The sequence below is a fragment of the Salvelinus fontinalis genome, chromosome 42 (assembly GCF_029448725.1).
Source record: "Salvelinus fontinalis isolate EN_2023a chromosome 42, ASM2944872v1, whole genome shotgun sequence".
In the NCBI taxonomy this organism is placed as follows: domain Eukaryota; kingdom Metazoa; phylum Chordata; class Actinopteri; order Salmoniformes; family Salmonidae; genus Salvelinus; species Salvelinus fontinalis.
This window is the reverse complement of record NC_074706.1, coordinates 11,259,672-11,285,288: the sequence shown is the minus strand read 5'-3', so window position 1 is coordinate 11,285,288 and position 25,617 is coordinate 11,259,672. Positions and strand designations below refer to the sequence as shown.

Sequence of the window (25,617 nt, the reverse complement as noted above, 5' to 3'; positions counted from 1 at the left end):
ATTTCGGTTGGACCTTGTGTGCAGTTGACCAATAAAGTGATTTTAATTATGCTACATTATAGCCTCCTTACTAGGATTCAGGCCTATAGAGTATATGCCATGTAGAGATTGTCCTCTCTTGGGCATTTTACATTAAAGTCATATGTAAATGCAGTAAACAGGTTTACTACTGTAATGCAATTGTAACCCATGTAGTGAGTCATGGATATGCCTCTCAAACTCTAGGATAGGATAGATGATGTCGCGTGTGGCTCAGTTGGTAGAGCATGGAGCAAGCACCAGGGCTGTGTGTTCGATTCCCACAGGGCACCAGTATGGAAAATGTATGCACTCAATACTGGAGGTCGACCGATTATGATTTTTCAACGCCGATACCGATACGGATTATTGGAGGACCTAAAAAAGCCGGTAACGGTTAATCGGACGATTTTTTTATTTATTATTTATTTAATTTAAAAAAAACATTTTTTTTTGTAATAATGACAATTACAACAATACTGAAGAACACTTTTATTTTAACTTAATATAATACATCAATAAAATCAATTTAGCCTCAAATAAATAATGAAACATGTTCAATTTGGTTTAAATAATGCAAAAACAAAGTGTTGGAGAAGAAAGTAAAAGTGCAATATGTGCCATGTAAAAAAGCTAACGTTTAAGTTCCTTGCTCAGAACATGAGAACATATGAAAGCTGGTGGTTCCTTTTAGCATGAGTCTTCAATATTCCCAGGTAAGAAGTTTTAGGTTGTAGTTATTATAGGACTATTTCTCTCTTTACAATTTGTATTTCATATACCTTTGACTATTGGATGTTCTAATAGGTACTTTAGTATTGCCAGCCTAATCTCGGGAGTTGATATGCTTGAAGTCATAAACAGCTCAATGCTTGAAGCATTGCGAAGAGCTGCTGGCAAACGCAGTAAAGTGCTGTTTGAATGAATGCTTACGAGGCCGCTGCTGCCTACCACCGCTCATTCAGACTGCTCTATCAAATCATAGACTTAATTATAATATAGTAACACACATAAAAAAACGAGCCTTAGGTCATTAATATGGTCAAATCCGGAAACTATCATTTAGAAAACAAAACATTTATTCTTTCAGTGAAATACAGAACCATTCCGTATTTTATCAAACGGGTGGCATTCATAAGTTTAAAAATTGCTGTTACATTGCACAACCTTCAATGTTATGTCATAATTACGTAAAATTCTGGCAAATTAGTTTGCAACGAGCCAGGCGGCCCAAACTGTTGCATATACCCTGACTCTGCATGCAATGAACGCAAGATAAGTGACACAATTTCCCTAGTTTAATATTGCCTGCTAACATGAATTTCTTTTAACTAAATATGTAGGTTTAAAAAAAATATACTTCTGCGTATTGATTTTAAGAAAGGCATTGATGTTTATGGATAGGTACATTCGTGCAACAATTGTACTTTTTTCGCAAATGCACTTTTGTTCAATCATCCCCGTAAGGCGAAGTTGACTGTCTTTGTTAGGAACAAATAGTCTTCACACAGTTCGCAACGAGCCAGGCGGCCCAAACTGCTGCATATACCCTGACTCTGTTGCACAGAACGCAAGAGAAGTGACACAATTTCCCTAGTTAAAATAAATTCATGTTAGCAGGCAATATTAAGTAAATATGCAGGTTTAAAAATATATACTTGTGCATTGATTTTAAGAAAGGCGTTGATGTTTATGGTTAGGTACACATTGCTGCAAACGACAGTGCTTTTTTTGCAAATGCGCTTGTTAAATCACCCGTTTGGCGAAGTAGGCTATGATTCAATGATAAATTAACAGGCACCGCATCGATTATATGCAACGCAGGACAAGCTAGATAAACTAGTAATATCATCAACCATGTGTAGTTAACCAGTGATTATGTTAAGATTGATTGTTTTTTATAAGATACGTTTAATGCTAGCTAGCACCTTACCTTGGCTCCTTGCTGCACTCGCATAACAGGTAGTCAGCCTGCCAAGCAGTCTCCTCGTGGAGTGCAATGTAATCGGCCATGATCGGTGTCCAAAAATGCCGATTACCGATTGTTATGAAAACTTGAAACCGGCCCTAATTAATCGGCCATTCCGATTAATTGGTCGACCTCTACTCAATACTGTAAGTCGCTCTGGATAAGAGTGTCTGCTAAATGACTAAAATGTAAATTACATTTGGTTGAGAATCTTGAGGTCATTAGTTTCTCTTGAATCAGCAGGACTTCCTTTTTGGTTAAGCAGTTGTGACATACACATGACCCAGCAGTAGTGTGCAGCCATCATAGAGAGAGAGAGAGAGAGAGTGTGTGTGTGTGTGTGTGTGTGTGTGTGTGTGTGTGTGTGTGTGTGTGTGTGTGTGTGTGTGTGTGTGTGTGTGTGTGTGTGTGTGTGTGTGTGCCACATGGATGACAGACTCGCTGTAGTAGTAAGCAGCACAGTTTTCATGAATGTACATTGCTCCTCCATTGATCTTAGAGCAGTGTGGGTGTTAGTGTGTGTTCTGTGCTTCATTGGCTGTTAAAACAGTCCTTAGAGTGATTTTTCACCCTCTGGGGATAAAACATGGACGTGTCCCCCTCTGCACCCCCTTCATACCTCTGCCGATGATCTGTTCACTTTGAACATGATGAGGGAGGAGAATGGAAAAGGTCAACATTGAGGTATAGAGGAAGCTGTTATTATAACTGTACTAATAGTCCAAATAAGATATGTAGAACTACCTTCAATGAACTGAACATGGTCAGGTCATACCATTATTATATTACAACATGACTTATTAGCTCAGTCATTTCACAGGAATGCTTAATAAAGAATCATGTATATTGTCGCGACTAGACCCTACACAACTATAGGCAAATTAATTCAGTAAGTTTGAAGTGTGTGAGTATTATTCCAGAAAAGTATGCAAAGGTTGAGAAATTTCAACATGACCTTCTTTACTTTACTGTAGATCGCTCTCCCTACTCGGTAGATTTGCTATATATAGACCTACACAGCAATGGGGGCTGGTGGGAGGTGCTATAGGAGGACAGGCTCATTTTAAAGGCTAGACTGGAATCAAAGGAACGATATCAAATGTATGGAAACCACATGTTTGACTCTGTGCCATTGATTCCATTCCAGCCATTAAAATGAACCCGTCCTCTTATAGCTCCTCCCACCAGCCTCCACCGCTACACAGTGGTTCTGTCTGTGTGTGAGCCACTCTCTCCTCTCTGTGTCGCCTGCTGCAGCAGTGACAGTGGCCGGTGTCTGGGTAATACCTTAATCTTCGTGTTGAGTTCTGCTGTCTTTGACCTGTGACCTCTCTACGATCCTGTCTTAGCGTGAAAGGGTACGGTTATCGCACCATGGTAGCGCTGTCATATTCAAATCAATCCACAGCAAAGAGAGATGAGTGTGGGACTTTTTCATTTGTATACTGTAGCTTATCTCCTGACTCCCGTTAGTCAGCACCTCCAGCTAAAGCCTGTGATTTGTCTTTACTTCACTGCTGTCCTTTTCGCCTGACCCCTCTCTCATCCCCCTGTTTATTCTCAGCTGACATCCTTCCTTCCTCCTTCCAAATATTAGCCTCTGCACTCGTTCCTCCGCCCATGTCCCCAGAGAGGATGGGGTGGAAGATTTAGGTCAGCGCCCAATCCCGTGGCTGGGAGACACATTGCATCACTTCTGGTTGGGCTGGCAGGAAGGAGAATGAGTGCAGCCGTGGGACAGTGAGTGTGGTAGAAGATGGACTGGCACCAACACATAGCCAGGCCTACTTCTTCTGCCTCACCTCTGGATGTAATGCCTGTTTTCTGCCAAGTAACCGTTCAGAGTGGAAGCTGGAATCCTCCCGGCAGGCATCACACTTTCTCTGCTCTGATTTGAAAGGAAAGTGGGCCAACTCACTTCTTCTGGCTGTGAAAACTTGTTGTTCTCATATTGGGGCTATTTGGGGTTATACTACAGTAGGTATTAGAGGTCGACCGATTAATCGGACTGGCCGATTAATTAGGGCCATTTCAAGTTTTCATAACAATCGGTAATCTGCATTTTTGGGCACCGATCATGGCCGATTAACTACACATGGTTGATGATATTACTAGTTTATTTAGCTTGTCCTGCATTGCATATAATCGATGCGGTGCCTGTTAATTTATCATTGAATCACAGCCTACCTCGCCAAACGGGTAATTTAACAAGCGCATTCGTGAAAAAAGCACTGTCGTTGCACCAATGTGTACCTAACCATAAACATCAACGCCTTTCTTAAAATCAATGCACAAGTATATATTTTTAAACCTGCATATTTACTTAATATTGCCTGCTAACATGAATTTCTTTTAACTAAGGAAATTGTGTCACTTCTCTTGCGTTCTGTGCAACAGAGTCACGGTATATGCAGCAGTTTGGGCCGCCTGGCTCGTTGCGAACTGTGTGAAGACTATTTGTTCCTAACAAAGACAGTCAACTTCGCCTTACGGGGATGATTTAACAAAAGCGCACTTGCGAAAAAAACATAAACATCAATACCTTTCTTAAAATCAATACACAGAAGTATATTTTTTTAAACCTGCATATTTAGTTAAAAGAAATTCATGTTAGCAGGCAATATTAAACTAGGGAAATTGTGTCACTTATCTTGCGTTCATTGTACGCAGAGTCAGGGTATATGCAACAGTTTGGGCCGCCTGTCTCGTTGCAAACTAATTTGCCAGAATTTTACGTAATTATGACATAACATTGAAGGTTGTGCAATGTAACAGCAATATTTAGACTTATGAATGCCACCCGTTTGATAAAATACGGAACGGTTCTGTATTTCACTGAAAGAATAAACGTTTTGTTTTCTAAATGATAGTTTCCGGATTTGACCTTATTAATGACCTAAAGCTCGTTTTTCTGTGTGTTATTATAATTAAGTCTATGATTTGATAGAACAGTCTGAATGAGCGGTGGTAGGCAGCAGCAGCATCGTAAGCATTCATTCAAACAGCACTTTACTGCGTTTGCCAGCAGCTCTTCGCAATGCTTCAAGCATTGCGCTGTTTATGACTTCAAGCCTATCAACTCCCGAGATTAGGCTGGCAATACTAAAGTACCTATTAGAACATCCAATAGTCAAAGGTATATGAAATACAAATGGTATAGAGAGAAATAGTCCTATAATAACTACAACCTAAAACTTCTTACCTGGGAATATTGAAGACTCATGTTAAAAGGAACCACCAGCTTTCATATGTTCTCATGTTCTGAGCAAGGAACTTAAACGTTAGCTTTTTTACATGACACATATTGCACTTTTACTTTCTTCTCCAACACTTATTTTTGCATTATTTAAACCAAATTGAACATGTTTAATTATTTATTTGAGGCTATATTGATTTTATTGTTGTATTATATTAAGTTAAAATAAAAGTGTTCATTGTTCATTCAATATTATTGTAATTGTCATTATTACAAATATATACACTGCTCAAAAAAAAAAAAAACACTTAAACAACACAATGTAACTCCAAGTCAATCACACTTCTGTGAAATCAAACTGTCCATTTAGGAAGCAACACTGATTGACAATAAATTTCACATACTGTTGTGCAAGTGGAATGGACAACAGGTGGAAATTATAGGCAATTAGCAAGACACCCCCAATAAAGGAGTGGTTCTGCAGGTGGTGCCCACAGACCACTTCTCAGTTCCTATGCTTCCTGGCTGATGTTTTGGTCACTTTTGAATGCTGGCGGTGCTTTCACTCTAGTGGCAGCATGAGACGGAATCTACAACCCAGACAAGTGGCTCAGGTAGTGCAGCTCATCCAGGATGGTACATCAATGCGAGCTGTGGCAAGAAGGTTTGCTGTGTCTGTCAGCGTAGTGTCCAGAGCATGGAGGCGCTACCTGGAGATGTGGAGGAGGCCGTAGGAGGGCAACAACCCAGCAGCAGGACCGCTACCTCCGCCTTTGTGCAAGGAGGAGTAGGAGGAGCACTGCCAGAGCCCTGCAAAAGGACCTCCAGCAGGCCACAAATGTGCATGTGTCTGCTCAAACGGTCAGAAACAGACTCCATGAGGGTGGCATGAGGGCCTGTGCTTACAGCCCAACACCGTGCAGGACATTTGGCATTTGCCAGAGAACACCAAGATTGGCAAATTCGCCACTGGCGCCCTGTGCTCTTCACAGATTAAAGCAGGTTCACACTGAGCACGTGACAGACTTGACAGAGTCTGGAGACGCAGTGGAGAATGTTCTGCTGCCTGCAACATCCTCCAGCATGACCGGTTTGGCGGTGGGTCAGTCATGGTGTGGGGTGGCATTTCTTTGGGGGGCCGCACAGCCCTCCATGTGCTCGCCAGAGGTAGCCTGACGGCCATTAGGTACCGAGATGAGATCCTCAGACCCCTTGTGAGACCATATGCTGGTGCGGTTGGCCCTGGGTTCCTCCTAATGCAAGACAATGCTAGACCTCATGTGGCTGGAGTGTGTCAGCAGTTCCTGCAAGAGGAAGGCATTGATGCTATGGACTGGCCCGCCCATTCCCCAGACCTGAATCCAATTGAGCACATCTGGGACATCATGTCTCGCTCCATCCACCAACGTCACGTTGCACCACAGACTGTCCAGGAGTTGGCGGATGCTTTATTCCAGGTCTGGGAGGAGATCCCTCAGGAGACCATCCGCCACCTCATCAGGAGCATGCCCAGGCGTTGTAGGGAGGTCATACAGGCACGTGGAGGCCACACACACTACTGAGCCTCATTTTGACTTGTTTTAAGGACATTACATCAAAGTTGGATCAGCCTGTAGTGTGGTTTTCCACTTTAATTTTGAGTGTGACTCCAAATGCAGACCTCCATGGGTTGATAAATTTGATTTCCATTGATCATTTTTGTGTGATTTTGTTGTCAGCACATTCAACTATGTAAAGAAAAAAGTATTTAATAAGAATATTTCAATCATTCAGATCTAGGATATGTTATTTTAGTGTCCCCTTTTTTTTTTTGAGCAGTGTATATATATATATATATATATATATATATATATATATATATAAAATCGGCGTTGAAAAATCATAATCGGTCGACCTCTAGTAGGTATAGTGGCCTGTGAGGTCATACTGTAGGTACTCTGGCTAACAAAGAGTTCCGTGTAGGTTTTACCTATTTATAGGAGTAGAGTTTGAGCTCTTAAGCCAATCCTATTGGACTTTTGATATGATGCCAGGTTTATTTTGGAACCCCTCTAACCATTCCATTCTTTCTACTGTAAAACAATGACTGGACTCCAAAGTCGTTCCATAAACAGTGCACAGGTTGGATTCCACTCAAGAAGTCCCCTCTTTACTGTGGAGACTCCATTGGTCGGGATGATAAGTCCTAATTATCGTAGCCTCCTCAGTAACTTGTTTTGTCAGTGGGTTGCGGCTGTACCCTCAGTGGCTGTCCCCTTGTCCTCCTGCTGTGATGTGGAGAAATGGGGCACAGCTGTTGTCAGGGGTCAGGTCACAGAGACAGGAGGAATGCAGTCAATCCATCAGAGGAGCGTCTTGGCCTGGCTGTGAACGAGGCCTTTTGACTGGAGATGCTGGAGGCCGAACACCGGAGTCTTGTCTTTGTGTACTCAGCCATCAAATGGATTTTGTGTGTGTGTGTGTGTGTGTGTGTGTGTGTGTGTGTGTGTGTGTGTGTGCTCCCAGCCCCATTGATTGAGGACTACTGGCCCGGCCTGTTGTGGGAACCTCATCAAGCCCCATTCATTCATATGTGATCCCTGGACGATGGCTGGATGGATGGGATTACCCTGTGACATCCACCACACTGTCTCTGCTGTAGTGTACTTATTGAAATGACAGTGAGGCATTATATTGGATCCAAACCAAGCCACGATAGTGGTCTTATGCTACACCAATTGTGTGCCATTTGAGGAGGACTTTCAATCAAATGTAATTATAAAGCCCTTTTTACATCAGCCGATGTCACAAACCCAGCCTAACACCCCAAACAGCAAGCAATGCAGATGTAGAAGCACGATGGCTAGGAAAAACTCCCTAGAAAGGCAGAAACTTAGAGAGGAACTAGGCTCTGAGGGGTGGCCAGTCCTCTTCTGGCTGTGCCGGATGGAGATTATAACAGTACATGGCCAAGATTTTCAAACGTTCATAGATGACCAGCAGGGTCAAATAATAATATTCACAGTGGTTGTAGAGGGTGCAACAGGTCAGCACAGTTGACTTTTCACAGCCGATCATTCAGAGTGAGAGAGAGAGAGAACTTAAATTCACACAGGACACTGGATAAAACCGGAGAAATACTCCAGATATAACAGACAGAGCATAGCCCACCGACACAAACTATTGCAGCATAAATACTGGAGGCTGAGACAGGAGGGGCGGGAGGCACTGTGGCCCCGTCCGACGATACCCCCCCGACAGGGCCAACCAGGCAGGATATAACCCCACCCACTTTGCCAAAGCACAGCCCCCACACCACTAGAGGGATATCTTCACTAGAGGGATATCTTCAACGCACTGGTGAATTAGGAATCACCTGACCCCGCACTGGTCCTTTGATAAGATCCATTGTATGTAATAAGCTGATTGATTTAACATCAGACTTCACTCATTGGAAAACATTGCTTGTTTAGATGACACCATAGCGTTAGGGACTACGTCAGACAAACACATTCTCACATTCTCATGACCTCTCACTTAGACACAGACGCCATCACTCAGTGGGGTATTTGCTTAGTGATGGATCAGCGCACACACTGATGGATCTGCCCCCTCTCCTCCATAGTGACCAGCTGATGTTTGGTTTGGGAGCTGTTTAAGGGGCTGTCGTCCACATGAGGCCCCGCTGTAGGGCCACTGAAGGGGATCACCCACCCAGGGTCCGCTAACCTCTCTGGTGATGCTGCACCTGAGACCCCCCTCTCGTCCCCAGGGGTGTTAGGGACTGTCACCCCTGAGCCCCCTTCAGAAGGCCACCTGTTTCTCCAGGCGTTCTGATCTGAATTGATGATGGCTCCGGGTCTCATTTGGTGTCACCGTTTTCATCTGTTCAGGTCCCTCAGCTGTGGCCTAGCGTCGTTAATTAGTCTTTGGTTAATTGGTCGATGAATAAATCCAGGTGTCGTGGGACTCGCCGTCTCGGGAAGTCTCCTTCCTTCTGTCCTCTTCCTCCTTTCCATCACTTTTTATTTGTCTTAAAGCAAATGAGAGGAACCATGAGAAGAGCAGTAGATAGTACTGAAATGTCCAACATGAAAAGGTAGAGTTGTAGTTGAGAAGATAACAGATTGATATAAACCTCAGGTCGATGGTCCTGGTTTAGGCTGATCTCAGCGTGGTGGTCTTATGACTAAATGATCTTCATCTTTTTCAGTCGTGGGTCTTGAAAATAATGCTTGGTATTGAGCTATTCTGGAGGGTTAGACATCGTCTTCACACCACTCTCGCAAATGACTCCTTTCCCTGTCGGATGACACCTTTATTTAAGCAAGCTGTTCTTCTGTCTCCACTGTCGTTATGTGACTCATTCACTGTTGTCTTCCTGTTCCTGGATGACTGACTGCTGTGAATAGGATGTTTTGGTTATCAAATAATAAGAGCAAGGTTGACTGCATTAGGAAAACTCAAATTTACCTTAGCTTCTGTAAGCTTTCTATACGGTTCTAGATGGATAGATTCTGTTCGTTCCCCTTCAGGTCCTTCAGAGTCCCCTCTCCCTTTTGTACACACAATAACAATGTTTTCTCGCCTTAGTTCATTTAGCTGCATTTAGCATCACCTCTCTTTGAACATCTCTATCTCTTACATATAATGTTTTCTCACCTTTCTTAGTTCAGTCATGTTGTCATCGATCGGTGCCTTGAGCTTAAACTGGTAAAAGGCCAGATACGCAAGTATAGCGCTATGTCGTGACAGAGCAAGGACACCAAAGGCGGCAATATGGGTTCACTTAGTTGCATGCGTAGCATATTACATGCTGCTACAGTGTGCCATTCTGTGGTTTCATTAGTGTTGTGACAAACAGTAAAGTCAATGATGAAAGATTAGAGGTTAGCCATGCCCAGAATGTGAAAATAAAAATCCTGCATGGGTTGTCCTCACAATCACCCACCCTCACATCCTCCTCTTTCCCTTATTGTGGTTCCATTTATCAGCCCTTTGAGTCGTCAAATTCATCTGGCCTTGGCTTGAGGGGAAACACTCACACAAACACATTTGCTAACTGTTACAATGGAATGCGGGCAAGGAAAAGGAAAATACTTAGATTTGGAGAGTGTCCAATGTGGCAGGCCGAGAGAGCTCACAGAGAAGGCTGAGTTACACTGGCTGGACTCCGTCTCAATGTGGCTTTTGTTTCCACTGGGGAACCTTAACTCCTTGTCATCCACAGTCAAGCCGACTAGAGTTACTTTCCACGTCATGTGGCTAATTAACACTCCTTTAGTCATTTAGAATTGGTGGTTATCCATTGACAGTTGTAAAGTAGCATTCAGAGCTGGAAAATGCGATGGAGTTGATTACTGTAGCTTCAATAACTAAATTGCCCTACATTTGATAAGCAGTTGATGGATTTGATATCAGTTTTTATAAACAGTTGATTCAACGATTTTTATGAAATATATATATTTTTAAAGAAGCTTAAATTCTAACTAGTTCTCCCCTCTTCCTCCCTTTAGGGGAGAGCTACGTGTGTGCCTCCAACGAGCCCTACCGCCGAGTGGACTACACCAAGAACGTTAACCCTAACTGGTCAGTGGGCCTCAAGGCCGGCCAGTCCCGCTCCCTGTCCTCCCTCAGCACCCTGGTAAAGGGCGAGCTGCAGCGTAGCGACGCCAGCCTGGGCACCAGAGACTTCATCAAGCCCAAGCTGGTGACGGTCATCCGCAGCGGGGTCAAGCCCAGGAAGGCTGTGAGGATCCTGCTGAATAAGAAGACGGCCCACTCCTTCGAACAGGTGCTGACCGACATCACGGACGCCATCAAGCTGGACTCCGGGGCGGTCAAACGGCTCTACACACTGGAGGGAAAACAGGTAAGATGGTAGTCATTCTGTAATTGCAACAACATGGTTACTTCCTATAGCACAAGGTCTCAACTCCAATCCTGAGGTATATGATATGGTTATTTAGCCATTTAATTTCTCCTCCTAAATGGCTTACAGACAGTTGTGTTCAAAATATGTTTCCCATGCAGGCATCAAACCCTCAACCTTGCTGTTGCAAGTAATGAATAACGATACTTTAGGGACTCTATATTAGAGTATGTTGGGTTAAACTCAACGCTCCACTGGAGATGGGAATCAGTACCTGATGGGGTATCCATATTGAGTTCTCTGGCCAAAGGTCTTATCTATAGCATAGATGCTTCATGATTTATGTGTTTCAGCTGTATCATCACTCGACCATTATACTATCGCTAATCAACACAAACCCCATGGTGCACTACAAGTATTTCCACGAGAGTCGACCTAATCAACAAACTTAATGCATTGTTTGGAATACAGTGTTTGATTTTGGCCAGACATAATGGGACCCATCTCGTTCAAAACGTTGACTCAGGTTTGCCAATAAACACCTGGATGACCATCAAGACTCTTGGAGAATGTTCTATGGACAGATGAGTCGAAAGTATAACTTTTTTGGATGACATGGGTCCCATTATGCCTGGTGAAAACCAAACACTGCATTGCACAGTAAGAACCTAATACCAACGGTCAAGCATTGTGGTGGTAGTGTAATGGTTTAGGGATGCTTTGCTGCCTCAGGACCTGAACGACTTGCCTTAATAGAAGGAACCATGAATTCTGCTCTGTATCAGAGAATTCTACAGGAGAATGTCAGGCCATCCGTCTGTGAGCTGAAGCACAGATGGGTCATGCAGCAAGACAATGATCCAAAACACACAATTAAGTCTAAATGAAAATGGCAAAAAAGCAACAAATATGACGTTTTGAAATGGCCAGACCTAATCCCAATTGAGATGTTGTGGCCGGACTTGAAACGAGCAGCCCAGGATTACGCGGTGTGTTAGTTATCAAGAACTTTTGCTTTGCATTTCCCCCCAGCTTAGTTTAGATTGGTGTTAAAGCAGTTCTGCATGGAAGAGTGGGCCAAAATTCCTCCACGCGACATGAGACTGATCAACAACTATAGGAAGCATTTGGTTGGAGTCATTGCAGCTAAAGGTGGCACAACCGGTTATTAAGGGGGAAATTACTTTTTCACACAGGTGCATTGGGTGTTCACTACTTTGTTTATGAAATAAGTATGTAATTGTTGTATTATTTGTTCACTCAGGTTCCCTTTATCTAATTTTAGGTTTTGGTTGAAGATCTGATAAAATTCAGTATCAACAATATGCAACAGTAGAGGAAATGAGAAAGGAGGCAAATACTTTTTCACAGCACTGTATGGTCCTATTTAGTATTTCCATCTAGACATCTACACTGTGTCCCAAATGGCACCCTGTTCCATATTTAGCACCCTACTTTTGATCAGAACCTTATGGACCCTGGTCAAAAGTAGTGCACAACATAGGGAATAGGGTGCCATTTGGGACGAAAACCTAATGTGCTAGCGATGAAGAACACATGATGCAGTGATGAAGAACACATGATGCATTTAATTTCCCATCATGGGCTTTAGTTTTAGATTGATATAAATGATGCTAGCCTCATCTGGGGAAGAAGATTTCATCATAATGGATTAAGGGGGAGTGGATTTAGAACATTTCCTAGAAGTCAGGTTCCATAGTTGTTAAAGATAAGTGGATTTTCTGATAAATCTGGATTGAAATACAGTCTGTTGTTTTTTTTTTCTTTTAACGGTGGCCCTCTTATTTCACAAGCAATGGTTATGACACTGTGCTGAGAGGTGTTAGGCAAGTGGTTCTTTGATAACGGCAGCATCATGATGCCTGTCAATGGAGTCAGTTTTTGTAAAGGACAGTTCGCTTAAAAGTATAGAAGACATTGAGACATCTAATGCTGCAGGGAAGGTTTCAGTGCTAGTGTAACGGATGTGAAATGGCTAGCTAGTTAGCGGGTACGCGCTAGTAGCATTTCAATCAGTTACGTCACTTGCTCTGAGACTTAAGTAGTGTTGCCCCTTGCTTTGCAAGGGCCGTGGCTTTTGTGGAGCGATGGGTAACGCTGCTTCGTGGGCGACCGTTGTCGATGTGTGCAGAGGGTCCCTGGTTCGCGCCCGTGTCGGGGCGAGGGGACGGTTTAAAGTTATACTGTTACATTGATGCTGTTGACTCGGATCACTGGTTGCTGCGGAAAAGGAGGAGGTTGAAAGGGGGGTGAGTGTAACGGATGTGAAATGGCTAGCTAGTTAGCGGGTACGCGCTAGTAGCATTTCAATCAGTTACGTCACTTGCTCTGAGACTTAAGTAGTGTTGCCCCTTGCTTTGCAAGGGCCGTGGCTTTTGTGGAGCGATGGGTAACGCTGCTTCGTGGGCGACCGTTGTCGATGTGTGCAGAGGGTCCCTGGTTCGCGCCCGTGTCGGGGCGAGGGGACGGTTTAAAGTTATACTGTTACACTAGACGAGGCTAAAGAAAAGAGAAGCAGTGTCCCCCAAAATCCCATTCCTTCTATCTGAACTCTGAATATTGTCCTGGCAGAGAACACAGTTGACCCTTCTTTCCTGACAGATTACCGGAGCCGGCGGGAATCTTCACGGACGGGCCAGAGAAGTGACTCATGAAAATAATGATCCTTATCCTCTGTCAGGCCGGCCAGCCCAACATACTGAAGCCTCTACTCAGAGGAGGCTCTGTATCAGGAGGAGAGGCATGGTCTGGATGATCTCTCTCTCTTTCTCTTTCTCTGGCAGAGAAGACAGTTAATGTGTACATTAGACACTTGCACTATTTGCACCTGTTTGCTTTTGTTTTGTGGCAATGAACCAGTCTTGCAGCACAAACTGAAATACATAGCAGTATTGGACCAGAAATGGCTGACCAAGCTTGATTTTCAGCCCAGAGAGAGCATGTACACGATCAGTGATTCACCCCTTCAGTCCAACTCTGGCCGCTTATTACTCGGCCATCCACAGAGAGTAAGGGATGGAACGACAGAGAGACAGAATGAGAGAGTGATGGAGAAACAAGCGTTGACTGAAATGATCAGCCATCGCCTCTGAATCGATGGTCTCGCTTACTCCCTCTGGTACTCAACATCGCTGCTCTTTCAAAAATTGCCAAGCATAGGCTACAGCATGATGGATTCTTGGGAATGCCCCATTAGATATCCACCCCGTTACTAATTCAGTCCCATGTCTGTGACAGAAAGACTACTGACTCTCTGTCTGTCTTTATCCCTTCAAGGATCGCATATGTGGCCCTTAACAGATTTGACTGTGCTGTGGGCTGAGACATCATAAATGATGATGCAACACAGCTGGAATTTGACTGAGACGTTTTCTCCATTCATCCGTCAACATTCAGTGTTGTCGGCACTAGACAGAGAGAGGAGGAATCCTATTTTGTGTAGAGATGAAGCAGAGAGACGGGGTGTGAGAGAAAGAGGGAGTGCCTTTCTTACTCTGTCCTTGGGGACCGCTTCAGGCAGGCGACTCGCCAGGGCTGTTTGAAATGCAATGTGGCGGGCGGTTTGACTGCGACGCGCACTGATGATGTCACAAGGGATTTGCCTGAGGAAGCCGGTGGTAAATCCAAACGAGCGCTGCAGGGCTGTCTGGAATGCAGGCTGACTCTCTGGGATTTCACAGGGAAACCTCCTCTTTCCAATCCCCCTGTTTTTTTTGTATATTCTAACGCTATGCAAAAAAATTGTCCATGAGCTGCCAGGCATATGCAAATGACACGATTATGCTAATGCTTGAATGAAACGGGTTGGCTCCAACAATACAGTTGTTCTCGCTCACAGAGAATGTTAAGTGTGTTTTTGTCTGTAGCTTTCAGTTAGATTACAGTCAGTTCTATAGCATTTTCTTATTATGCTGCATGCAATTTGTTATGGCAGCGCTCCATTTGAAACTATGGGTTACTGCATATACTTAGACGGGTTAGCTGACAACGTCACAAACAATGCACACGCTTCAATGGGGCAGAAGTCCGTGTGTTGTGATTCTGGATGTCCAGATAGTTAGCAACAGTAACAAGAAGCTGCCATGTGGGGAATCGTACGCTAATTTTATCTTGTTCTTGATACCATGTCTTGTTTTGACTGATGTCATGTGTATGCTAATATGGCTAAAATTCCCTATCTAGCAACTGTAACAATGTATTTGAGAGACCACACGTGCCCATTGTGCAAATGTATGTATGTTTTCAGTAATCATTGAAGACGAAATATAGTTTACATGTTGTCAACAATCTAAGCCAACCCCGTCTGTTTTGCCCCATAGTTGCGCATGCGTTGGTTTTGTTGCTAAACAACCAACCCGTCTATAACCATGACGACTATAGAAGAGTTGGCTACTGCACATACAGTATGGGACCCAGGCTAGCTCAAAGGACAGTACACAACCCCAAGAGCAGCCCAGGCCTGTGGAGCTCTGAGGGATGGCTCATGTGCTTAAACACCATTTAAAAATACCTGACAGCCAATGGCACTACAGCCATCTCACCAACGTGTATAGCATAATGAATGGAGTCTACAGTAACTCCTACCATCGTTGAGAGATAGGAAGCACTCCTCATTTAGAGTTTTAGTAGATCAATATTTCAGACGTAAGATGCTGTAATTTCTTGTTGTTCATTATAAATTGATAAGGCCCATATTGTTCCACTCTCTGAGCTGTTTTGATGAGTTTGAGTTGGTAACGCACTGAGCATGGGTTGCATCTACTGTATGTTCAACTCCTGAGACGGACTGCTCTTCTTCCTGTCACATGCTTTCGTAATGATCCACTCCATTGGTTGATTTATATCACCATATAAACAGCCCTTTCAGTCCTGATAGAGGGCTGGTTGGGGATCCTCTGTTGCAGGTAATGCATATACCAGGACACCACATCCTAAACGACTCCATCGAATGGGAACTCCAATACAACAGTTTTCTGTCACTGAGGAGGATCGATGGGGACTGTTTAAAAGCAGATTATCCCTGGAGGTTAATGGGGAGGTATTCATGGCCCTATAGCTGAGTAACTGTGTCCTTTTGATTCAATGAGGCAGATCCTAGGAAAGGCCATCTATGTGTGTATCACAGGAGGTTGGTTGCACCTTAGTTGGGGAGGACGGGCTCATGGCCATGTCTGGCGCGGAATAGGTGGAATGGTATCAAATACATCAAACACATGGTTTCCAGGTGTTTGATTCCATTCGCTCCATTCCAGCCATTATTATTAGCCGTCTTCCCCTCAGCAGCCTCCGCTTGTGTGTATCTAATTTGAGCTGGGCCAAAACAGGATGTACACGCATGATGCTGTGTCATTCAAAACATGCATTCAAAATGGAGGTCAATGAAGGGGCATTATGGCTGTAAATATCTTGTTTAAAGGACATCCATCCCAGCATGATCCCATACTTGTCCTTATAATCTTGTGTTTACAAATACTTACCATAAGTGTACTTACCATAAGTGAGTCATATATTAATACTCAGACATCGACATTTGACTGATTGCACATTATGTTATATGAAGTGTCATACTTGCAATGCTCGGCTGAGAATTTCCCCCCAACAGTTGTTATCTCTGACCAGATGGAGATCAAGAGTTTAACTATATCAGTCCCTGCCACCTGCTCATGAAACCACCAGGCACCAGCCCCTCTCTGGCATGGGATGAGGGTATGGGATAAGGGAACAGATAGGAAACCCCATTGGAACAGATAGGAAACCGGCCAATGGCCTTTTCTCTCTCAGACCATACTGTGGCCTGCTGTCTACTGTAACTGTAGTCTTGTAAATTCCTCTACATGTAATACAATATACAATATCTTTGTACTGGTATGTACTGTATTCAGCTTCTGTGGTAGTGTTGTCTGGTAGTGTTGTCTGGTAGTGGTGTCTGGTAGTGGTGTCTGGTAGTGGTGTTTGGTAGTGTGCTGTCTGGTAGTGTGGTGTTTGGTAGTGTGTTGTCTGGTAGTGTGTTGTCTGGTAGTGTTCTCTGGTAGTGTTCTGTGTTCTCTGGTAGTGTGTTCTCTGGTAGTGTTCTGTGTTCTCTGGTAGTGTGTTTTCTAGTCGTGTGTTGTCTGGTAGTGTGTTGTCTGGTAGTGTGTTGTCTGGTAGTGTTCTCTGGTAGTGTGTTGTCTGGTAGTGTTCTCTGGTAGTGTTCTGTGTTCTCTGGTAGTGTTCTCTGGTAGTGTTCTGTGTTCTCTGGTAGTGTTCTCTGGTAGTGTTGTCTGGTAGTGTTGTCTGGTAGTGTTGTCTGGTAGTGTTGTCTGGTAGTGTTGTCTGGTAGTGTTCTGTGTTGTCTGGTAGTGTTGTCTGGTAGTGTTGTCTGGTAGTGTTGTCTGGTAGTGTTGTCTGGTAGTGTTGTCTGGTAGTGTTGTCTGGTAGTGTTGTCTGGTAGTGTTGTCTGGTAGTGTTGTCTGGTAGTGTTGTCTGGTAGTGTTCTGTGTTAGTGTTGTCTGGTAGTGTTCTGTGTTAGTGTTGTCTGGTAGTGTTGTCTGGTAGTGTTGTCTGGTAGTGTTCTGTGGTAGTGTTCTGTGGTAGTGTTGTCTGGTAGTGTTCTGTGGTAGTGTTGTCTGGTAGTGTTCTGTGGTAGTGTTGTCTGGTAGTGTTGTCTGGTAGTGTTGTCTGGTAGTGTTCTGTGTTGTCTGGTAGTGTTGTCTGGTAGTGTTGTCTGGTAGTGTTGTCTGGTAGTGTTGTCTGGTAGTGTTGTCTGGTAGTGTTGTCTGGTAGTGTTGTCTGGTAGTGTTCTGTGTTAGTGTTGTCTGGTAGTGTTGTCTGGTAGTGTTCTGTGTTGTCTGGTAGTGTTGTCTGGTAGTGTTGTCTGGTAGTGTTGTCTGGTAGTGTTGTCTGGTAGTGTTGTCTGGTAGTGTTGTCTGGTAGTGTTGTCTGGTAGTGCGTTGTCTGGTAGTGTTCTGTGGGGTTTTACTTGGATGTATGTAGTACACATTAGTGGATGTTTTTATCTACTGTGTTTTAGGACCATAATAGTAACTCTGTGTGGCTTCTAAAGGCTATCAAAATTAGAATAGTGTCAATTTACAGATGTAACTGCTATTTACAGATTTAACTGCTATCAATTTAACTGATTTAACTAAATTGTAATTATTTCGCCACTATGGCCTATCTACTGCCTTACCTCCCTTATCTTACCTCATTAGCAACACATATATATAGACTTTCTTCTATTGTGTTATTGACTGTATGTTTGTTTATTCCATGTGTAACTGTTGTTGTTTTTGTTGCACTGCTTTGCTTTATCTTGGCCAGGTCGCAGTTGTAAATGAGAACTTGTTCTCAACTAGCCTACCTGGTTAAATAAAGGTGAAATAAAAAAAGAATTGCAGAAGCCTGAATCCTTACCCTTAAAGAACAGAGTTGGACTATAATGGACGCCGTCCACTTCAATGACCGCCATTCAGTCAATGGAATTTCATTTCATTTCTGAATGAAAATGATTCAGATAACTACAAATATTACTCTGGTTTTTGGTCATATTTTTAAGTTCATGCCTTTTGTAAATTCATCAAACTGTTGTGTCTGAGTAAATAAGCAATGCTTATACCTAGAACTTCTGATTATATTAAATCTTTAGCAGTTAAATGGTTAACTACATAATCTATGGGCTTTTGCTTTTCCACTTCTCCTTGTCCAGTCTGCCAAGTGAACTCTCTACATTAGACTTTTCTGGATAATCTGACAGGACTTGCCCTCTCTCTGACAGTGCCTCTCTCCTCCAGCTAAGCTGCTTTTCACGCTCTGAGATGCTCCCCATGCTCACGTATCTGGACGGGCGTGTCTCCTGTGATTCCCTCTAAAGCAGACTCTGGAGGGGGTTGTCTGTGTGTGTTTGTCTGTGTGGCAGTGATGAGTGATTGTTGTTTGTCCCCCTATGGCTGTAACATTATGTCACTCACTATTACGTCTGATGTGTCCTGTGAAGGGTGAGAGGCATGGCCTTGAGAAGAGCCATTTCAGTGTGTCCTTTTTATCTAAGCTCTGTATTATAGTAAAGTGGAAGCTTTTGTTATCAGAGAGAAGGGGTTCTCTTTTCTCAAGTGTTAGTTTCCCCTCAAATAATTCAATTCAGTATTTAATCCAAAACATTGGATTCTAAGTCTTTAACGCTATCACACTGTTTTGGCTGTGTAAGAACATCATAAATCCTTCAAATGAGAGCCTTGTACGGTTAGCGTAGCCGCTAGCATATTAGAACCCAAAGCCCCAGAGACACGTCTCAAAAAGCCCATCAAATGCCTCACCCTTGGGCTTAGCAGCCAGCGCGAACAAGCTACCAGCGCTAACACATGAAGGACGGCCCCACGGCCCGTCTACAGCCTAGCCCAGCCTGCCATCTGCTCCTCCTCCAAACAATCAAATCGTTAGTCCCAGGCAACGTCTGTGTCTGTAGGGGTCTGCCAACCAACACCCCCCCTACCAGGGCCCTGACCATCACTGGATAATTAGACTTATAAATTGAGGGAGTGCGTGTGTGTTTGTGCGTACCTATGTGTGTAGGGGGTTAAAGTGCAGCTTGTGTGTACTCCATTTGTAAACACAATGCACTCTCAGTCCAGCTCTCTCTCTCTCTCTCTACTTGATTGCTAAGCTGCTAGCCTGGATGAATGTTAATTGATATCCCCTGGGCTACATCAGGGCCAACAGAATCAGCTGCTGCTTTGAGAGAGAAACTTCTCTCTGTTTTACATCTCAAAGCCGTGTGGAGAAAGAAAGAACGGGAGCTCTTTGGCAGGAGGTGGGATTGAAGAAAGAAAGTGCCAGCTGTCCTGTAAACATTGTAGAGTGAAATATTTAGTTTATTCCCGCTTAACTTCAGTGACATTTGGCCTCTGGAAGGAGAGAGAGAGAGATGCTGTAGGAGCTACAGTATAGGGCAGTCCACTGCAGGAGCTGATTTGATATACCATGTCCCCCCTTGTGGGATTGTAAGAAAGCATGCATGTGTACACACACACACCTGTAGCCGTATTCATTTTTCACAGCGTATGAACATCACATGGTCCTATTATCCCCTCCAGTCAGCAACCGTTGGTAATATTTCTGGCTATATTATGGCACCAGTGTATCATTATCACAGTGAATGGCTGCCAGTAGGACTATTATGATGGACCATTATGATGGACCTGACTATATCATCAGAATTCTGAGGGTCAGATGAGGATCTGGCCAAGACCAAGAGATGAGAGCACAGGAAGTTAGGGAGAGGGGGAGGTAAAGACTCTCCCCTCCCCCAACCTAGTCAGCCTGCAGATTCACCACTCCAGACCCTCTTTTCCACCTATGTATCTACAGTGCCTTCGGTAAAGGGTTCTGAAAGTTACTACATGACTCCATGTGTTATTTCATAGTTTTGATGTCTCCACTACTATTCTACAATGTAAAAATAAAGAAAAACCCAAACTTTTGACTGGTACTATATATATACAGTTGAAGTCGGATGTTTACATACACCTTAGCCAAATACGTATAAACTCAGTTTTTCACAATTCCTGTCATTTAATCCTAGTCAAAATCCCCTGTCTTAGGTCAATTAGGATCACCACTTTATTTTAAGAACGTGAAATGTCAGAATAATGGTAGAGAGAATTATTTATTTCTGTGTTTATTTCTTTCATCACATTCTTAGTGGGTCAGAAGTGCACATACACTCAATTAGTATTTGGTAGTATTGCTTTAAAATGGTTTAACTTGGGTCAAACTTTTTGGGTAGCCTTCCACAAGCTTCCCACAACATGTTGGATGAATTTTGGCCCATTCCTCCTGACAGAGCTGGTGTAACTGAGTCAGGTTTGTAGGCCTCCTTGCTCGCACATGCTTTTTCAGTTCTGCCCACACATTTTCTATGGGATTGAGGTCGGGGCTTTGTGATGGCCACCCCATTACCTTGACTTTGTTGTCCTTAAGCCATTTTGCCACAACTTTGGAAGTATGCTTGGGTCATTGTCCATTTGGAAGACCCATTTGCGACCAAGCTTTAACTTCCTGACTGATGTCTTGAGATGTTGCTTCAATATATCCACATAATAGATGGCATCATGAGGGAGGAAAATTTTGTGAAGTGCACCAGTCCCTCCTGCAGCAAAGAACCCCCACAAAATGATGCTGCCACCCCCGTGCTTCATGGTTGGGAAGGTGTTCTTCGGCTTGCAAGCTTCCCCCTTTTTCCTCCAAACATAATGATGGTCATTATGGCCAAACAGTTCTATTTTTGTTTCATCAGACCAGAGGACATTTCTACAAAAAGTACGATCTTTGTTCCCATGTGCAGTTGCAAACCATAGTCTGGCTTTTTTATGGTATTTTGGAGCAGTGGCTTCTTCCTTGCTGAGCAGCCTTTCAGGTTATGTCGATATAGGACTCGTTTTACTGTGGATATAGATACTTTTGTACCTGTTTCCTCCAGCATCTTCTCAAGGTCCTTTGCTGTTGTTCTGGGGTTGATTTGCACTTTTCGCACCAAGTACGCTCATCTCTAGGAGACAGAACGCATCTCCTTCCTGAGCGGTATGGCGGCTGCGTGGTCCCATGGTGTTTATACTTGCGTACTATTGTTTGTACAGATGAACGTTGTACCTTCGGGCCTTTGGAAATTGCTCCCAAGGATGAACCAGACTTGTGGAGGTCTACAATTTATTTTTGAAGTCTTGGCTGATTTATTTTGATTTTCCCATGATGTCAAGCAAAGAGGCACTGAGTTTGAAGGTAGGCCTTGAAATACATCCACAGGTACTCAAATTATGTCAATTAGCCTATCAGAAGCTTCTAAAGCCATGACATCATTTTCTGGAATTTTCCAAGCTGTTTAAAGACACTGTCAACTTAGTGTATGTAAACTTCTGACCCACTGGAATTGTGATAATGTCAATTATAAGGGAAATAATCTGTATGTAAACAATTGTTGGAAAAATTACTTGTGTCATGTACAAAGTAGATGTCCTAACCGACTTGCCAACACTGTAGTTTGTTAACAAGAAATTTGTGGAGTGGTTGAAAAACGAGTTTTAATGACTCCAACCTAAGTATATGTAAACTTCCGACTTCAACTGTGTGTGTGTACACCAGAAATGTTGTTTTACAGGGTCAACCATAGTAGTACGGTGAAAATTAGGGTTAAGTGCCTTACTCAAGGGCACATCGACATATACCTCCTCCTGTGGCTTATCTTGTTACTTCTTCTCCTGCCCCTCTTAAGGTTCCCCACTGAGCAAAGCAACCGACAGCCAATTCAGGTCTACCAAGATTTGAGAATCCCCCCAAGAATTAACCTTTTAACCTTAGATAAATCTATAAATGTAAATCCATTTGGTACATGTAAGGCGTGGGAATAGGATGAATATCATCAATCTGGGGATGCTGTAGACAGTGATTACATATTAGATAAATACATGGAGGATCGGGAGGTAATATCCACAGAGGGTGACCTGTAGGCCCCAATCTCCCCATGTGCTGGTTTGCTCATTTAGACCAAGCATTTTCATTCCCCTTATCCTTACAGGAAGAGGAACTGAAGGAAATACAACCTACACACTGTGTTTGTGTGCGAGAGAGCATGTGCACGTGTGTGTGTGAGACAGACGCATCCAGCTAGCCTACCTGGAGCTCTTATAAAGAGGTAGACATTTTTGTTTTCTCAGGGGAAATCTTCTAAGTGGTAATAGAGAGCGTTTCAAAATGACGCAGGATACGATAGCGCACCAATAAAGTCCTAGCAGTTAAACGTTTTCCCCCTGGGAGAAGCGGAGGTGTCATTGTTCGAGTGGGAATGGAACTGTCATGTAGTCTGTAAAAGATGGCTGGTTTCCATCGCTCGTATGTTTCACATTCCTTTCATTCAATTACAGTCATATCCACTATTCCACTTTGACTAAAGACAGCCTAAGGTTGCACTCCTTGACGTTGATCTACTGTCATGCCAAACACATCAGTATTTTGTCCATTGTAAATGGTCTACTGTCAGTTGCCATAGGTGTGTGTGTTCCATTGAGGCCTCTGATTTTTGAATGTGTTGGTAACCAATGTCCTTAGGCCATGGTTTCCAGTCTTTTTCCTTTGAGAAGGCTTTCCTGCTCACCCCTCAGATGTCAATGGTAGCCTATAGTAACCTGCCTGTCTCTCCTCATCTGTGGTTACCATGGGCAAATGAATGGTGTCCAGAATATGTTCTATTAGCCATTATCACAATGCTTGAGATTTTGGGCATCTTTCATTAGTCTTAGGGCGTCCGCATGCTTCCCAGCCGAAACATTTTGTGATGTTTTTGTTCATTTTGGACTTCAAGTTTTGTTAGGCTGTTCGGACACACATGCTTTTTTCTGGAGGCAAGCTGAAGTTGGTAGCCGAAGTCTACGCCCTTCATCGGTGATTGGTCAACAGTAGGGATTTTTCAATAAAGTCTTTGTTGTCATTCAACATGCATATTTCTTTATTGAGAAGTACTTCACTACATTAGTTAAATGTAAAATTGCGTGACTAAAATCTCCTCTGCAAAAACAACCAAATTAATGACAGGTTTCCTGAGTTATCTTAGATTAATTCAGACTATTGAGGAAGTCTATACTGGCTATGGCGTATCGAAATGGACAAACAGTACTATTGCCGTTTTTTTCTCGTTTTTCCAGGAAGTATGCGAGCACACTCGTTCGCCTAGCCGTGTTGTGCTAGGCGCCAGGCAAACTGAAACATGCTGACGCCTTGACATGGACTGTCAGATGTATATGTAGCCCTTTGCAATCCACATTGTAAACTCATTCTCCAAACATCCTCTGCCTATATGTCAGTGAAAATGGTCAAAATAAAAACAATCAATGCCACGCTCTTTCACGATCCAACTATTTCAGTGTGTGATGTCATCAGGATGACATTTTGTTCATTATCCTGAGCAGAACGGTACACAGGCTTGCCCTGTTAGGACTGCTGAGATGATTAGGCTGAAATGGCCTGCCCGCTCAACCCTTTAACCAGACCTAGTGAATAGGCCAGGAGACATTATGAAGGGGACTAGACACAGGAGCCATTATGAAGGGGACTAAACACAGGAACCATTATGAAGGGGACTAGACACAAGAGACATTATGAAGGGGACTAGACACAGGAGACATTATGAAGGGGACTAGACACAGGAGCCATTATGAAGGGGACTAGACACAGGAGCCATTATGAAGGGGACTAGACACAGGAGCCATTATGAAGGGGACTAGACACAGGAGACATTATGAAGGGGACTAGACACAGGAGCCATTATGAAGGGGACTAGACACAGGAGCCATTATGAAGGGGACTAGACACAGGAGCCATTATGAAGGGGACTAGACACAGGAGCCATTATGAAGGGGACTAGACACAGGAGCCATTATGAAGGGGACTAGACACAGGAGCCATTATGAAGGGGACTAGACACAGGAGCCATTATGAAGGGGACTAGACACAGGAGACATTATGAAGGGGACTAGACACAGGAGACATTATGAAGGGGACTAGGAGCCAAACCATTATGAAAGGGACTAGACACAGGAGACATTATGAAAGGGACTAGGAGCCAAACCATTATGAAGGGGACTAGGAGCCAAACCATTATGAAGGGGACTAGGAGCCAAACCATTATGAAGGGGACTAGGAGCCAAACCATTATGAAAGGGACTAGACACAGGAGACATTATGAAGGGGACTAGGAGCCAAACCATTATGAAGGGGACTAGGAGCCAAACCATTATGAAGGGGACTAGGAGCCAAACCATTATGAAAGGGACTAGACACAGGAGACATTATGAAGGGGACTAGGAGCCAAACCATTATGAAGGGGACTAGGAGCCAAACCATTATGAAGGGGACTAGGAGCCAAACCATTATGAAGGGGACTAGGAGCCAAACCATTATGAAGGGGCAGGAATGAAGGAAGTCCTGACTGACTGATAGTTAATTAGATCAACGTTGTGCATATTTCATTTTAGAGATGGATGGTTCTCTCTGGGAACATCATGTAGGATAGCTGGGTCCGGGATGCTAGTCCTACGGTTTTATGTTTACATGTATGTAGTCTGAGGATGTAGGCCTTGCTGCATAGTAAACCGTTGTGTTGCTGAAGCTGCTGCCAGCAGTAGACCATATCCAAACAGAATACAGACAAGTCCACATAGACATCATACATAATATACAATATCAGAACAGTAAACATCAAGTACAGGTTGATTACAATGGGAATATACCATTTTACAGAGGGGCTACATACCATTTTTACAGAGGGGCTACATACCATTTTTACAGAGGGGCTACATACCATTTTTACAGAGGGGCTACATACCATTTTTACAGAGGGGCTATATACCATTTTTACAGAGGGGATATATCTATATAAGCCGAGGGCAGGATGCTGACGTGGCTAATGTACAGAGTCTATACAGTGCCTTGCAGAGGTGTACGTCCATAGTGCAAATGCAGTATAGTGCCGATTTGTATTAGAGGTCATTGATGACAAGGTGTAGTAACCGGCTCAATGCAAAGTCACTTAATCCATAT

The 25,617-nt window shown here is 43.5% G+C and overlaps 1 protein-coding gene across 6 annotated transcripts in view; it reads left to right on the top strand.

Annotated features, from left to right (window-relative positions):
• LOC129841517 (serine/threonine-protein kinase DCLK2-like) overlaps positions 1–25,617 on the top strand; it is a 101,277-nt gene that overhangs the window by 2,022 nt on the left and 73,638 nt on the right. For all 6 annotated transcript variants that reach the window (XR_008757338.1, XM_055909819.1, XM_055909817.1 and 3 more), the window contains exon 2: positions 10,679–11,034. Coding sequence is in view for 5 of the 6 variants with exons in the window: in XM_055909819.1 (XP_055765794.1) it covers positions 10,679–11,034 (356 nt within the window). In the remaining variant the exon portion in view is untranslated. The remainder of the gene's footprint in view (positions 1–10,678; positions 11,035–25,617) is intronic.